Here is a 15,638-nt window from a genome sequence, read left to right as displayed (position 1 = left end):
ATTGGACAGTTACTCAGTCAACCTTCGAGAATGTGGGGTCGTGTGGCGCAGTCGCTAGCGCATTCAGCTCACACCCCAGAGGTCGCGGGTTCGAACCCTGCCCATGTCACCGATCTTGTGCCCTTGGGAAAGGCACTTTAGGCCACACCAAGTAAATTTTATGGATGACGTCCTTTGGAGACCCTATATCTAATGCGAGAGTGCGAAAAAAAAAACAAGAAGGGCCCTAAAAAACAAGATGCTTAGATTAGAAATATACTAAGAGACGACAAATGTTAGGACACAAATTGAATGAGGTGACACAGTATAACAAGCAAGAAGTCGTTTATTCGTCATCAAAACAGCAATAAATCAGGTGGAACAGCAGTTGTTGTCCTGTCCTGTTTTTGTGTTACGGGTTTCACGTCAATCTGGCGATTTGTGGCACTGTCGTGACTCTTTGGTCATAGTTACAGGAAGCGGAATTTCTTGTTTTTTTTCTAGGAACAGGCCAAAATCAATGCACGCGGACGTCATCCATAAAATTTACTTGGTGTGGCCTAAACTTAAGTTAAATTCTTATGGGCCTGAAAGAGTCAACAGTCTATTCTTCACATACGTATATTCAAAGGCACAAAGTATTTATTAGCACAAAAATCTCTCCCCCCCTTCTCTCTATATACAGTGGTTTTGGTTTAGAAATGCAGCGTGTTTTATTCCCCTAACAGTCATACATGGATGGAATGATTTTGTGATGGCACCAATGTAAAAAACTTGGACGGACTGCATTCATTCCAAATTCACAAAATGGAATGGACAAAAAGAATATCACTGTACATCAGATAAAAAATGTAAACAATGCAATCTCACATGGCTAAGACAAAGTATATCTCTGGTCTTTCCTTGTAAATTCATCTCAGTTTTTCATAATCTTTGCAAAGAATATGAAAATTGTCAAGTGATATCCGTTCATGATTGACATCAGTTAAAACTATAATTCTCTTTGATTGTTACACTAGACGTTTCGGACGACTTCAAGCCACCCCTTGACCCCAATTTTAAATTTAAACCCCTCCTTCCGACATCACTCTTGGACCCAGTGACAGAACTGATTGTGCTTCTTGCTTTGGATTTGTTCTGCGTGTTTTTGGCTCCTTTGCTGGTGTTGTTCCTGAGGCTTTTCCCCATGAGTTGGTCCACGGTGACACGTGAGCCAGGGTTGGGGTTGGTGGTGGGGGTGGGGCTGTCTATCCTAGTACGGTCCCCGCGACTCTTTGGACTACCGTCCCTACCTGTTGGTGCAAAAAAAGATCATATGATTTGTGAAGGTCTTGTTAGGAGTAACAAATGTCAAGTACATGTAATTGCTGTTCAATCAACTTAATATACTGTCTTTCTAAAAAAGAGTACTGTCCTTGGTACTGAACATCTTTACTGTCTTTTTACAGAAGAGCCCTTTCCTTGGTACTGAACTTCAGAAGTAAAATATTGTACACTACTGTCTTTCTATAGAAAAGCCCTGTCCTTGGTACTGAACTTCAGAAGCAAAATATTGTCTTTCTATAGAAAAGCCCTGTCCTTGGTACTGAATTTCAGAAGTCAAATATTGTACAGTACCAAGGACAGAAGAGTTCTGTCCTTGGTACTGAACTTCAGAAGTAAAATATTTTACTCTGCTGTCTTTCTATAGAAGAGCCCTGTCCTCGGTGCTGTTAGAAATCATCCTATCTTCTTTAATGTATCATTAGAAAACAGTTTTCAGTAAATTTTGTCATCAAAGTCAGTTTGGTTGGTTGTAAACGAGTTGGTTGTAAATGCTAAATCCCCAACACCAACTCCACGACCTGGTGCCCCCCCAGAGAGCAACTGCTACCGGCAGGATCCTAAGGAACAGCCAGGCCATGAGTGCTCCCAGGGCTAGGACAAAGCAGCTCCAGCAGTCCTTTCTCCATAGGGCCATAGCCCTATACAACAAAGAACTGACGTATCACTAGTTTTATTTTTCCTAAACCTCATCTGTATATAGTTTTTTGCTTGGTACAAATTCTTTATGTATTATAGTGTATATGAGGGTGTGTATATAGTGTTTGTTTTGCCTATTGTAACTTTTTTTTTCTGTACGCACACTCTTTCAATTCAGGGATTCTCATCCCTGCTGCAAGGTTTGCTTTTGGTGTTGAAATAAATAAATAAAAAAACAACAAACTTACCTCCAATTCTGATGCACTCTTCCTTGTGCCTGGCGTTCCAGGCCTTGAGTTTACAGGCCTTGCTGCAGTAGTAGACCTCCTTGCACCTGGTACAGGCCGAAAGTCGCACGCCCACTGAACGACCACACTCGTAACAATACTTGAACACTGGTTTCCTGGGATGATAAAACAATAGGCAGTGTTAGAAATATCCTCTGCAGTCGGCATTTTGCAGAAACATTTTCAATGTTGCAGAAAAAAAATTAAGCAACCTGCAATTTTGCAAGAATAGTTTAATAGAATAGAATAGAATAGATTAGAACAGCAGTAACTTTGTTCCTCTTACCTGTTCACATATTCCATGTCTACTGTTTATCCTGTATGTATACCACCGTTATTAGATTTAAGTAGAGATAATAGGTTTGATAAGTATATCGTACACGTAGAACTTCATGTTAGCAAATAGTCTTATATCACCACATTTTTCTTGTCAATGTCTGTATGAAATTAGCCCTCGGGCATGAATTTGCAATAAACAACTATCCTGACAGCATATCAAGTTGCCCTTCCCTGAAATGGTCAAATACACACAAGACAACAATGACAATACTCCTCCATACCTGACGTAGCTCTGTGCTTTGCGAGACATGGACTCTGCTAGTTCCTTCACACCTTTCATGGTTGCTGCCTGACCAACGTCCACAGTGATGATCCCAGTCACAGTTTCATCATCCCTGAAAATACATCAGATCACACATCAGACATTGTACAGGTGCAAAATGTGTTTTTAAAACTGGAATTATGGTAACATTTGCCAAGCAAATTCATAATGTTTACCTTTGCATATGGTCTTCTCTGTTAATTTTTACTCAAACACTTGGAAAACGATACTAATGTCATAGAATGCCAAGATAAATTCAGGAAAAGAAGAAAATGTGAAGAAAAGAATCTATTATTATTCCCCATACCATACTCTGTGGGTTTAGTCATTTATTAAACCTTTATGACCTTAATGAAAGAAACTTTTTTTTTTGCCAAACTTTTTTTTTATTTGCATGCTCGCGTCAGTTTTGGGGTTCCCAGAGGATGTTATCCATATAATCAAATCAACATTACTTTAAATTCAAGTATTTGAATCTGAGTTGAAGAACTTACTCGTCTAGTTCCTTGTCCACCAGAGGTTTCTCCTGACCGGTACTGTCTGTTGCCATGGTGCTGAACCCCACCTTGCCCCTTGACCTCAGGGTCGGGTGGGAGGCCCCTGCACCTGTATACACAAACTTCTCACTCGGACCTGCACCTGTGGCAATAGCAACAAGAATGGCGTTAAAAAAAGAACTGGCGACATGTGGAAATATACCATTTTGATTTTGTATACTAAGTTTGCTCCATTCAGAATTCTGCGGGCCAGATCGCCTGAGGACCGAAGGCCAGAGGGAGATCCGATCCGCGGGAGGGCTGCGTGGGACCGAGGGTAATGCGGAATATGCTGTGTTGTATTTTATTTATGTCATGGCAACCCGAGAAAACAGACATTTCAATGCAAAATATTTTGGTGTATCTAAACAAAAAGTGTAACGGCTTCAATTCCAACATCCGGTGTTTGAAGTTTCCAAAGTTGTGCACTCGGTACACGGGAAACGCGTACGGATTATTCAATGGAACATTTGGAAGCCCGTATGATAAAGAAATAGAACCCCGGGCCTTACCACTAGTTATCGCACAGGCCAGAACACCCGTATCGAACGTTATCACGGCCCAGGTATGACATAAATCTTATTAATATTATCAATATGTGCGATGGATTGCAGTATGCTTGGATCAGGTACACAGTAAGTTGTAAGATGACATACTTTTCCTTCCGTCTCTCTCGTCTTGCTCCAGGATTTCACGTTCCCGAGCGACCGCTGCCTCCCTCAGTAACTCTCCCAGGTGAGCCAGCAGCTTGCGCCGGGCGTTGTACGTGTCCCTCTCCGCGTGGGTCAGCGCGTGGTAGGGGGTGTGGGCAATACGTCTGTCCTGAAAGGGATTAAAGAGACTCAGTGTTAGTCAGTGTACCGGTGCAGCGGCCAAGTGGGTAGAGTGCTTGCCTTGCATTTGGGAGGTCGTGAGTTCGATCCCAGACCAAGTCATACCAAAGACAAAAATGGTACATACTGCTATCTCCGCTTAGCACTTAGCATTTGGGTATTAAAGACTATGGGAGTTAAACACACACACACCACTACCAGTGGACTAACCCCCTGCTGTGGTGATTGCACTTTTGTGTGGCTCAGGGCTATTGAAAACAGAGATGGGTGCCGCTCTATGCGTCACTTGATGCGGGAAGGGTCTTTAACTTCAACTTTTTAAGTGTTAGTCTGAGTAAATCGCTTGATGATCAAGTATTTGTCTTTGTATTTGTCCATTGCATTCAAGGCCTTTTGAAACTGCATTTTGTCCAGACTCATTGATATCTAAGTGACAAGGGCATTTGAAAGTATAGGGGGCAGGTAGTGTGGTTATAGGTTACATATCACAACACTTACTTGATTGAAGGCAAAGTAGGCATAGTCCACAGCAGTTCCTTGCAATTTCTTAGGTCCGATGGGGATGGGAGCCAGGATGTTAGCTCCTGCCTTGATCAACTTGTCAATCTATAGTCACAATAAAGTCAACCAGATTAACATAATAGTGGCTCTATGGTATCATTTGGCATAGTACAGGATTGTTTTCATACACTGAAATAAAGCATTGGCAAGTTGAAGCATTAAAGGTCATAGTATGACTGAAACTTCACCCATACCAGTGCGATCCTGGCATGTGGTGGTCTCCTGTGTTCACAGGCGATAGAAGAGGCAGCACACAGGGCACTACCAACACCGTGGGACAGTGGTAGGCTGGGGTCTGCTCCGAACTCCAATAACTCATCTATGGCCTAGAGAAAGAACATGTGAAACATTAGTCTTTCTACAGAAGAGTCCTGTCCTTGGTACTGAACTTCAGAAGTAAATTATTGTACACTTTTGTCTTTCTATAGAAAAACCCTGTCCTTGGTACTGAACTTGAGAAGTAAAATATTGTACTCTACTGTTTTTCTATAGAAAAGCCCTGTCCTTGGTACTAAATTTCAGAAGTAAATTATTGTCTCTACTTCTGTCTTTCTATAGAAAAACCCTGTCCTTGGTACTGAACTTGAGAAGTAAAATATTGTACTCTACTGTTTTTCTATAGAAAAGCCCTGTCCTTGGTACTAAATTTCAGAAGTAAATTATTGTCTCTACTTCTGCCTTTCTACAAAAAAGCCCTGTCCTTGGTACTGAACTTCAGAAGTAAAATATTGTACACTACTGTCTTTCTATAGAAAAGCCTGTCCTTGGTACTGAACTTCAGAAGAAAAACATTGCACACTACTGTCTTTCTATAAAAAAGCCATGTCCTTGGTACTGAACTTAAGAAGTAAAATATTGTACTCTACTGTCTTTCTCATGAGTTCTGTCCATGGTACTGAACTTCAGAAGTAAAATATTGTACACTACTGTCTTTCTATAGAAGAGCCCTGTCCTTGGTACTGAACTTCAGAAGAAAAACATTGCACACTACTGTCTTTCTATAGAAAAACCCTGTCCTTGGTACTGAACTTCAGAAAAAATATTGTACACTACTGTCTTTCTATAGAAAAGTTTTGTCCTTGGTACTGAACTTCAGAAGTAAAATATTGTACACTACTGCATTTCTATAAACAAGTCCTGTCCTTGGTGCTGAACTTCAGAAGTAAGATATTGTACACTATTGTCTTTCTAAACAAGATCCCTGTCCTTGGTACTGAAATTAGAAAGCATCCTATCTTCTTTACTGAATCATTTATTATAAAACAGTAAATTTTCAGTATCAATTTTCAGTATCAATTACTTGGACTCTTGGTAAAAGTACATGGTATGCAATGATCCTAACATTTAAGATGGAATCATTATTACGAAGCTTAAATCAACACTAATCAGGAAAAAAAATTTGATACATACCAAGTCATTCCCACTGCCGATAGCCAGAGACAGTGGGGAGTGCCCCTGGCACAGGAGATTGGGGTTCGCTCCAGCTTCAAGAAGAAGTCGTACTACAGAACGGGCATCCTGAGATGGGTACAACAAGAAGCAAAGGATATAAAATGTGGGAAATACATGGTTGCTTAGGAACACTTTAAAACTAGAAAAGCAAATGCATTATGTTTACTGTCACATAGCCCAGCTTAACCAACTACTGTTCTGTTCATTCTTACTCACACATTCATATAATTATATGTTGACCATGCAGCCCCTCTTGAACTAGATTCTGCATGGCACTTGTAACATTATGTAATCCAACACCAGTTACCATGGTGAAAGATGTCTGGCCCAGGTCATTGACCTTATTTGTTTGGAGAAGAGGAGGAAGAAACTGAGCAAAAACAATATGTTTTCCTTCAGTAAGCAAAACAAACTAGATAACAAGAAATGCTAATGCCTAAGTGTCATAAACCATTGTATCTCATAGCCTTAATACATACCCAGTTGTTGTCGTCCCGCTCACATGCGATATGAAGAGGAGTTCTGCCTCCTTCAATTGCAGACAGTTTTCCATTCTGTGAAATAATCCAGGAGTAAAAAATTAATGAGCAAGTAAGTTTTCTATTTCATACTTTTGTATTAAGTTTGTTATAATTTCATATTCAAGCCACATTAGAAAATGAATGGATGGATGAGCAAATGAATGAATGTATGAATGGGTAAAAGAGAGAACATACCTGATCCTCTTCTGTGCCCTCCTCATGTGCCCTCATGTCAGGGTCTGCCCCTGCATTCAGGATCAGCTGAGTGATCTCAACCCCCTCCTCCCCTGGAATGGCTGCTGCAATGTGCAGCGGAGCGAGGCCCCCTTTCTGTAGACAGAATTACTGCAGTTAGCATCCAAATTCACGGAACAACACATAGTACAGCACATGCATGCTTCTGAGCAGAATATCTAGAAAAATCAATGACCAGAAAATACACAAGATGATTGAGGATTTTACCTCTGGCCCCAGCTGTGCTGTAGTTGAAGCATGAGCCTCTAGGAGGCGCTTCACTGCACCGACATCTGCAGCCTTGATGGCAAAGAACATGGCTGGCATGGGTACCTGGGCGGCATTGGGGTCTGCACCCCTCCGTAGTAGGAGCCTGATGGTAGCTTCCATGATACTGTGCCTGTAGAAAGTACAGTATAGGTTAGGGACAGACCAAATAAACGGGTAACTGGGGAGGGTACGTCTTAAAAATATTTGTTTTGGTCCAAAAATAGTTTTTCTTTGGGTTCTGAGTGTTGAGTCTCCTATGAAATGATGACAGTAGATTTTTTACTTACTCAGACATAGCAAAAGCCATTTGTCTGGCCGTGCCATTGTCCCTCTGCTTGCTCAATCTGCTCACCACCCTGTCATTCATACTCAGCGCTGTCGCAGTTCTCTCTATCAGCTGCTCTGTCACCTCGATCTTGTAGTTCACCAGGCTCTCATTGGACTCAAAATCACTGGTGACGTCGTTTTCTAAGTGGAAGTCAAGTTCGCTGGGGTTTTCCTTGGCATGTCTCCAGTCGTAGGACTGAGTGTCATCTTCCAACATTCCCTCGTACGTCGCAAACTCGGGGGTTAGGTTAAGTTTCAGCTGCTGGCTTCGTGCTTCGTCGGTGACCTCACCGCTCATGAGGTCAATCCCGCTGTCCACGTGTGCCGCGTCTCCGGTAACGAGGTCTTTACTCGGAGCGCCGGGAAGCGGCTCCCGTTCCTCCATCTTTGCGAGCGCCTTCTCAAACTCCAGAGCGAGCTGGGCTTCCGTTTCATCGATTCCCGTCTTCTGTTGCTTCTTCCTACGCCGCGGGTCCCGCCGTTTTCCCGTGCTCAATGTGTCCGCCTCTGTTGTCGCTTCCTCTCGCTCCGAGTCGGGTGGCTTCATGCCCTTTTCGGCGATGTTGAACTTGAAGGAATCGACGGGGTAGTAGAAGATGTGGCACGCTGCTATGGCGGATACTCCCTCATCGCTCAGCTTGTTGACATCAGCGCCGTTGTCAAGGAGACAGTTGATAACATTCTGGTGACAGTTAACCTGTGGATCAACAGCAAAAATGATGACATTACAACAGTTGTTGCTGAAGGTTAGACATGATATTAGAAAATTCAAACTCTACTCCTGGAGAAATAACAGAGATAACTTCCAGACGTTTCGAGCGACATCCATCACTCTTCTTCAGCGTCACTAACAAACTAAGGCCACACCAATTTAATTTGTTGGTTCTCGGATTTTTTCAGAGAAAATATGAAGCAGCAGGGCGAAAAAATAAAAACAGGTCTAGGCAATTCCTATAATTATAGCCCCAAATGCTATGATAGGAGCCATGAAGTCAACACAAAAGGCTGGGTTAATATCTGAACAATGAATTTTGAACTTTTAATCAAAGCAAGTTGCATTGATGGATGGAAAAACTGGGACAACTAGGAAGAAAAGGACTTTTCTTGACTGTTGGGGGCAAAATATGAGCATATTTGAGTTGATTCTGAATCAGAATCTTTTTTTTTGTGCAAATCAGAAAAAAATGAATGCGAATCCGAGAACCAACAAATTAAATTGGAGTGGCCTAACAGAACTCGTTACCACATATCCATGAGCAACAGAAACAGAAATGAGTCAGCAGATAATATACATCACTGTGGATGGTTAAAATGATTGTTGTAATCTTGAGGCCAGATAGACACAAAAATGCAGAACTTTTATTAACTTACAGATGCTCCTAGTAACGAGGTTACACCACTTCTGTCAGCTACGTCCACGTGGACCTCTCCCTTCTGCAGCAGCTTGTACACACACTGGTAATCCCCACGTGTCGACCCTCGAATCAGGTCCTCCGACGCCAGTTCCAACGGTCCCTTCCTACCAAAATTGCTCCTATCCCCCTTCAGTATTGCCTCCATGTCCACCGCCACCGTGTCTTGTCTGTGCCTGTGTCTGAAGATGTGTTTTTGCATCTCTATGAGTGACGGAGTATTGTTCTCTGCTTTGATAACCGTGCTTACGTCCTCTAGCTTCTTCTCTAGAACGTCGCGGAAGAACTGTTCTTCGAACTCAACGCTAGGGTCCAGGTCGGACGTGATAACCTCCTCGAATTCTAGCAGGATGCTCTCCGCGAGGTCGCGTCCGGTACTGTTCGTGTCGGTGAGCGCAAGCGAAGTTGGTACACCGGTGCTGAGAGGCACGGTGAGGTACTGTACAGTCGGCAGCTCGGAATCTTGCGACCCGTGTTTTAGTTTCGAAAGGATTTCTGTGATTTCGATGTCCTTGACGTGTAGCGTGGGGTTGTACTCAAACTCTGGGTGCTGCTGCATGGTGAAGACTTCGTTGATTGGCGTGCAGAGCCGTACCAGGCGTTCTTTGTTCCAGAGTCCGACATCCTGGCGACCGTTAGGGTACGAGAGGACCCCAGGGCCGTATCTCTCATCATTCTTGTACAATCCCTATGATGTAAAGAAAACATATAAATTACAATATAATAACAACGCCAATTTTTTTATTTTTCAATACTTTAAACAATTACTAATACTATTAGTAATTGTTTAAAGTATTAGTAATAGCTACTTTGTGGAACTTTCGAGATCTTGTTTTGAAGTTCTCTTGTCACATGACTTGATATTGAATGTCATGTGCCAAGAGATGCACAGTCATACTCATATACAGGCTTAAGGTAGTGACGTCCCTGTATAATGTTTTGTAACTCATAATATGACAATTGCATTACCCTTCAATTACCTTGATTTAATGATAACTTTGGTTTTACTTAATATGTTAACCAAGGAAAACATATTGTTTTTGCTCTGTTTCCTCTTCTTTTTCTCCAAACAAATAAGGTCAATGACCTGAACCAGACGTCTGTCACCGTGGTAACTATGTGTGGGTTACATCATGTTGCAATTTTATAGCAGGAGGGATTCAGACTCTTGTCACCATATATATGAATGTGTTAGAATTAACAGACCAGAGCATATGTGAAGGTAAACATTATGCATTTGTTTTGCAAATGTTACATTTCTTAAGTGTAAATGAAGAGGTGACTCACCTGGAATTTGTTCCCATTTGGGAAACAGAACTCTCCGTACCCCTCCTTCTTGTCCAGATAGAACGTTCCGGTGAAGGAGGTGCCATCTGGCCAGGTGTACGTGCCGTTTCCATGCCGACGGTCGCGGAAGAAGTCCCCTTTGTAGCCCTGGAGGGAGAGATAAAAGTTGTTGTTTTATCTGTCAGCAAACAGCAAAACGTGATGCAGAGTAAAGAGACTCTTCTTACACAACCAGGTCTTTTATACAGCCGATGCTTCAGTGACCATCTGTCACCTTCCTCAGGGCAATTCTGACTGGTTCACATTGTACAGCACAGGTGTCGCTGCTATAATAGATGCATTCCAATCGTGATGCAGCATACATAAAAGGCATCACACAGTGACCACTGTTTTGCAGGTTACAGGTGTTACAGTCCAGATTGTACCCATGTCCAGACCGTACCAGGGTACATTTTGGCCTGGGCTATATGCTGACCAGTGTTACACTGGTATTTCCTGAAGATATGAATGACGTTAGATATTATTATATAAAAGGACTGTTCTTCTTACCGCTGCTCTAAAACTCTCAACGCTCACGACCAAGATGCTGAACCAATCTCATTCAAGTACAGCTGTGTAGTGCAAGTACAATCAACTGAAAGCAGATTTTGCTCCAATCGAACCTTTTCAAGGCACTTTGACAGTTTAAGCTTGTGGTGTGATTTGTGAGTGACAAACTTGAAAAGAGCTCTTACGTCAACAGTGCAGGTGATTAAACAAATCCTGGACCCTTCAGTTTCTAGTCTGTAACGATCTCTTTGACCCACTTACAAGCTTTTAGAAGTCTTGGTTTTGTTCAAACTGTTGTAAGATATTATTTGTTTGTCCACATTGGGTCTTATTATAGGGGTACACCTAGCTACAGTACTTAAAATTGGGATATTAAAATATGCGTGGATTTGAAATCTGCAATCTAATCCTGGTCTGGGCAAATATCTAATTTGATTTTGTAAAGTCACAAAAACAAGTTTTTGACTTATAAGTTTTCTTCTCATAAAATAGAGCTTCCTTCTGAAAATGTGCTAGTTCAATCATGTTATTCATTTTTGCCATAAAATGCAGACTTAGAACAATTTTATAATATATGTGAGTAAGGAGACTCTATTTTACACAACCAAGTCCTTTATTCAGATGACATTTTGGTGACTGTCACCTTCCTCAGGGCAATTCTGACTGGTTCACATTGCATAAAAAGTCTCTTTACTCAGTGACTTACCAACCTGATGAAACTATTCACGAATAATATATGTCATTTTCAAGTTTTCTGGTTCTATTCCAAGGACAATTAAGAAAACAGGTGTGGCTTATCTCACCTTGTATTCTTTTAGAAGTCTTTTCTTTTTCAAGAAATCAAACAGCAAAGGAAGTTGACTAAACATTACACTTCACACAACCCACCACACGACCCCCTGAATCAACACCAGTAGAAAGAGAAGGCCAGGGGGGGGGGGTCCTTGTATCGACTGCTAACCAAACAGCCTTTATTTCACATCTCAAGCATCTGACTTAACGGGCTTAGGGTTGTCCTACAACTTTTTGCAGTGTATTTTTTTCACAGAGGCTTTGACAAAAGAACCCATCGACAAGGAATTCAAGGATCTAGGACGATCTTTTCTGTCAGAAGTATGACAACTTTGTATGACACATTGACAAAGAATGCCCTCAATTGCTAGTTCAATCATGTTATCCTTTTTTTCCGTAATACATTGTTCTACAATTTAGTAATACATGTATATGTGATTTTCAAGTTTTCTGGTTCTATTCCAAGGACAATTAAGAAAACAGTTGTGGCTTATTCACCTTGTATTCTTTTTAGAAGCTTTTCTTTTTCAAGAAATCAAACAGCAAAGGAAGTTGACTAAACATTGCACTTCACACAACCCAACGCACGACCCCCTGAATCAACACCAGTAGAAAGAGAAGGCCAGGAGGGGGGGTCCTTGTATCGACTGCTAACCAAACAGCCTTTATTTCAAGTCTCAAGCATCTGACCTAGGGGCTTAGGGTTGTCGTACAACTTTTTGCAGTGTATTTTTTTCACAGAGGCTTTGACAGAGCCCATCGACATGGAATCCACGGATCTAGGACGACCTTTTCTGTCAGAAGTATGACAACTTTGTATGACACATTGACAAAGAATGCCCTAAATTTTCTACCATTAACTTATTGTAACAAGGCCCTTAGGAAGAGTGACGTGGCAAGGCCCTGTCAATGAAGAACAAGAGTATAGTTTCTGATATAGAATTACTTCAGGTATTGTGCTGATTTGAAAAGTGAATGAAACAAAATGTCTGACCTGCAACTGTGTTGGGAAGACAATGAGTAAATGCGACTTAGTAACAGTATATGTTTTGCAACCTGCGAGAGGTAAACACGCTGGATATATACATAGCTTTAAAGAGTTGTTGCCAACTTGCAACAGGTGGTTGGAATTGGGGGGGGGGTGAAACCTGCATAGAAATCATACAGATTGGTTGCTAATGCTGGCAGAATGCTGTTGGTACGTTTTTGGGGGAAATTACTGTTGTCAAGGAATAAAAAATTGTGTCTTCTCTTTAGATTTCTTTGCAGGTGTTATGAGAAAATGTTGTTGCCAACTTCCAACAGGTGGTTGGTGGGGGGGGGGAACCTGCATAGAAATCATACAGATTGGTTGCTAATGCTATGGCAGAATGCTGTTGGTACGTTTTTGGGGGAAATAACTGTTGTCAGGGAATAAAAAATTGCGTGTTCTTTTTAGAATTCTTTGCAGGTGTTACGAGAGAATGGTCTCTGTATTGACTTCTTCCAAATTCTTTCAACCAATCTCATAACTAACATAACTACCTCAGAATCCATGTATTTAGTTAGAGGTATTTCTTTTTACTTTTCAAAGAAAAGGTTATAACATCTTTATCCCCCTTATTTTGCAATCAACAAAACATTTCATCATTCCAGCTTTTACAATTTTACATTAGGGGTTATCTGATCAATATTTAACAGTACAGTTTACTCTGGAACAAAAGCGGCTGACACTAACCACACACAGCATGGCTTAGACATGGGTGGGGTGTTAAAGTACAGGATTACCTAAATATTGAACTAAGCGGGGACAAATTATACATTACGTCAAGTGCGCTAACCTTCATAAATCAAAGTTACGTTAATGAAACTTTGGTAGAACACTCCTAACGCAATTATCACGTTTTTGTTAAAAGTGTACGGATATACTGCTAGCTTTTTGTACGCAAAAGGCTTTAGGTTGTTGTGAATGCCTTTTATGGAGTGCGTGAACTATAGCAGATGGATTTTATGGCATTTGTTTAATGTATTGTGACAGCAAACATAGGATTACATGCCTTTTATAGCAATGCACACGAACTGGGGCACGTGTGGTAAGACTTACAAAATGCTCTTTTATTCTCTCACCAATCCTTTTGTCGAAAATGCCAGATTGTTCACAAATGTCAGTTCAGCAAAAGGCTTAATTGCTAAGCAATAATCATAAAGTTTGGACCTAACGACTCTTTGATGTTTAAGGTTTCAAATGCTTTCCTTTGTCTGATAAAGTCTTATTGTGCTTTTAGATTGTTGTTTGTTCTTTTTTTCTTTAACTTCGGTACTACATAAATGTATATATATATATATAAAATTAACTTTATAATATACTGTAAATTTATTATCTAATTTTAGTGGATTTATTTGGTGTGAGAGGCAAAATTCCAGCCAAAAAAATGCTACTAAACCACAGGAATACAAAGCTGGTATTGTGAATTTACGACAGTACTTAGCGACATATACGACAAGCCGGCACATGCTGCCTTTTTACATAATTTATGAATCGGCACTGTACGTATGTAGTTGAGTTCTTGAGTCGTGGAGCTTCGGTAGCCTGGGTGCCTGGCTCCGTATTGCTAACTGCCATAGACTACCCAGGCCTAGAGCCAGGCCAGAGCCTCTGTGGACGTAATATTTTTTTTTGAGAACAGGCGAAAATGAATGCGCGCGTGGATGTCATCCACAAAATTTACTCAGTGTGGCCTAAATGTACATTTGTACATGTACAAGTACACGAAATTGTCCCATAACACAATCAAGCAGTACCTTGGTTACCGATAATGAAGTAATTGAGTTAGAGTTCTTCGGTTCTTTTATTTACGGGCCCTAGCTGGCCTCATCCTAGCAACCTATAATTAGTTTCTAGACTACAGTAAAGTGTTTGAAATGCCTTGTTCTTATGTACATGTACTTTGGTACCAAGTTCTAGGTTCTTGCAAAGGTCAGGCTTATCAGTACTGTATTGTTCATTGTAGCTCCACCCTATATGGACTATGAAGCAATGTATAGATTAGGGTATTGCAGTACCTGATGTACTTATAGATTAAACATTATGATATTTATTGTTTTATCATATATGGCCAGTGATAACCTTCGATAAAGGTGTTCTGGACCAGGCCGTACTTCACGGTACGGCCTGGGCTTCCATAGAACGATTCAACCTTGTTTCGCCCTAATTGTGTGCGCTGCTTTCGAAAATTTGAATACAGGTAGATCCGACTCGGGCTGGTACATCGTGTGATATGGAATACCGAGTACCCCATGTTGTTGTGATTCTATACACCAGATACAATTTTGTAGATGCTCAGATATCGATATTCCATAGAAATACTTGTAGGTGGTATGACTCCACACATGTATTTCATTAATACATTCTAGGTAAAGAATCTTAGAAAAATTAATATGGCTAAAGGTACAAATCATACTACATTGAAAAGGACCTAAAAATCTGATGATCTAATAAAAGAAATCTAGATCTTATATGACACAAGAGGGTGACTGCATGGGGGATCCTTGCAAAGCTTTAATAACGGTAAATTTAGTCGACTACAAAGAATACATGAACTGATCCATGATGCAAATTCTCAATTGTCTCTTGAGACATAACTGAAGGATGCCAACAACAAAGACTACAAAAGCACCTTGATATGAATGTTTAAGACCTCACCTGCCCATCAGCCCAGGTGTGCTCCCCTGTCCCGTGTCTTAAGTCTCTGTCGAAGGTTCCCTTGTACTGAGACCCGTCTGCCCATTCCTGGAGACCGTGTCCTGACCGCGCGTTGTCCATAAACTCTCCAACATATCTGTAATAAATGGTTTATTGGTCAAACATTACCCGTGCAATGGCAGCTTTTTATAGTGCTCAATTGATGAGTTTACAATCACATAATACACACGATACATATAACTGTATTTGCTCCACACATTTTTGTGGCACTGTCGCAAGGGTCTGTGTAGCAAGGGTCTGTCCATTGGGTGACCTCAATACGACTTTCCCTAACCAAAGTTAGGTACCCATTT

General features: G+C 41.1%; 1 protein-coding gene across 1 annotated transcript; it reads right to left on the bottom strand.

Annotated features, from left to right (window-relative positions):
• Positions 1–560: 560 nt before the first annotated feature.
• Positions 561–15,418, bottom strand: LOC109463836 (ankyrin repeat and MYND domain-containing protein 1-like). Its single transcript, XM_019760714.1, has 14 exons — positions 15,286–15,418; positions 10,263–10,409; positions 8,935–9,663; positions 7,524–8,260; positions 7,195–7,366; positions 6,928–7,062; positions 6,691–6,765; positions 6,170–6,277; positions 4,954–5,085; positions 4,697–4,804; positions 4,018–4,187; positions 2,760–2,840; positions 2,190–2,344; positions 561–1,271 (listed from the first exon to the last, which is right to left on the bottom strand). Exons 1-14 carry the CDS (start codon positions 15,403–15,405, stop codon positions 961–963), a joined length of 3,180 nt encoding a protein of 1,059 aa, XP_019616273.1. The 5' UTR covers positions 15,406–15,418; the 3' UTR covers positions 561–960.
• Between the last annotated feature and the right edge of the window lie 220 nt (positions 15,419–15,638).

Source organism: Branchiostoma belcheri, unplaced genomic scaffold (genome assembly GCF_001625305.1).
Source record: "Branchiostoma belcheri isolate BF01 breed outbred unplaced genomic scaffold, Haploidv18h27 scaffold13, whole genome shotgun sequence".
NCBI lineage: Eukaryota > Metazoa > Chordata > Leptocardii > Amphioxiformes > Branchiostomatidae > Branchiostoma > Branchiostoma belcheri.
This window is presented reverse-complemented; position numbering and strand designations above follow the sequence as displayed.

Bases quoted from the DNA above. Each gene is read 5' to 3' on its own strand.
- LOC109463836 (XM_019760714.1), bottom strand. From the start codon at position 15,405: ATGGACAACGCGCGGTCAGGACACGGTCTCCAGGAATGGGCAGACGGG. The intron at 10,410-15,285 runs GTGAGGTCTTAA...CTCTCCCTCCAG, and splicing joins ACACCTGGGCTGATGGGCAG to GGCTACAAAGGGGACTTCTT. The intron at 4,805-4,953 runs GTATGGGTGAAG...TTGTGACTATAG, and splicing joins CACATGCCAGGATCGCACTG to ATTGACAAGTTGATCAAGGC.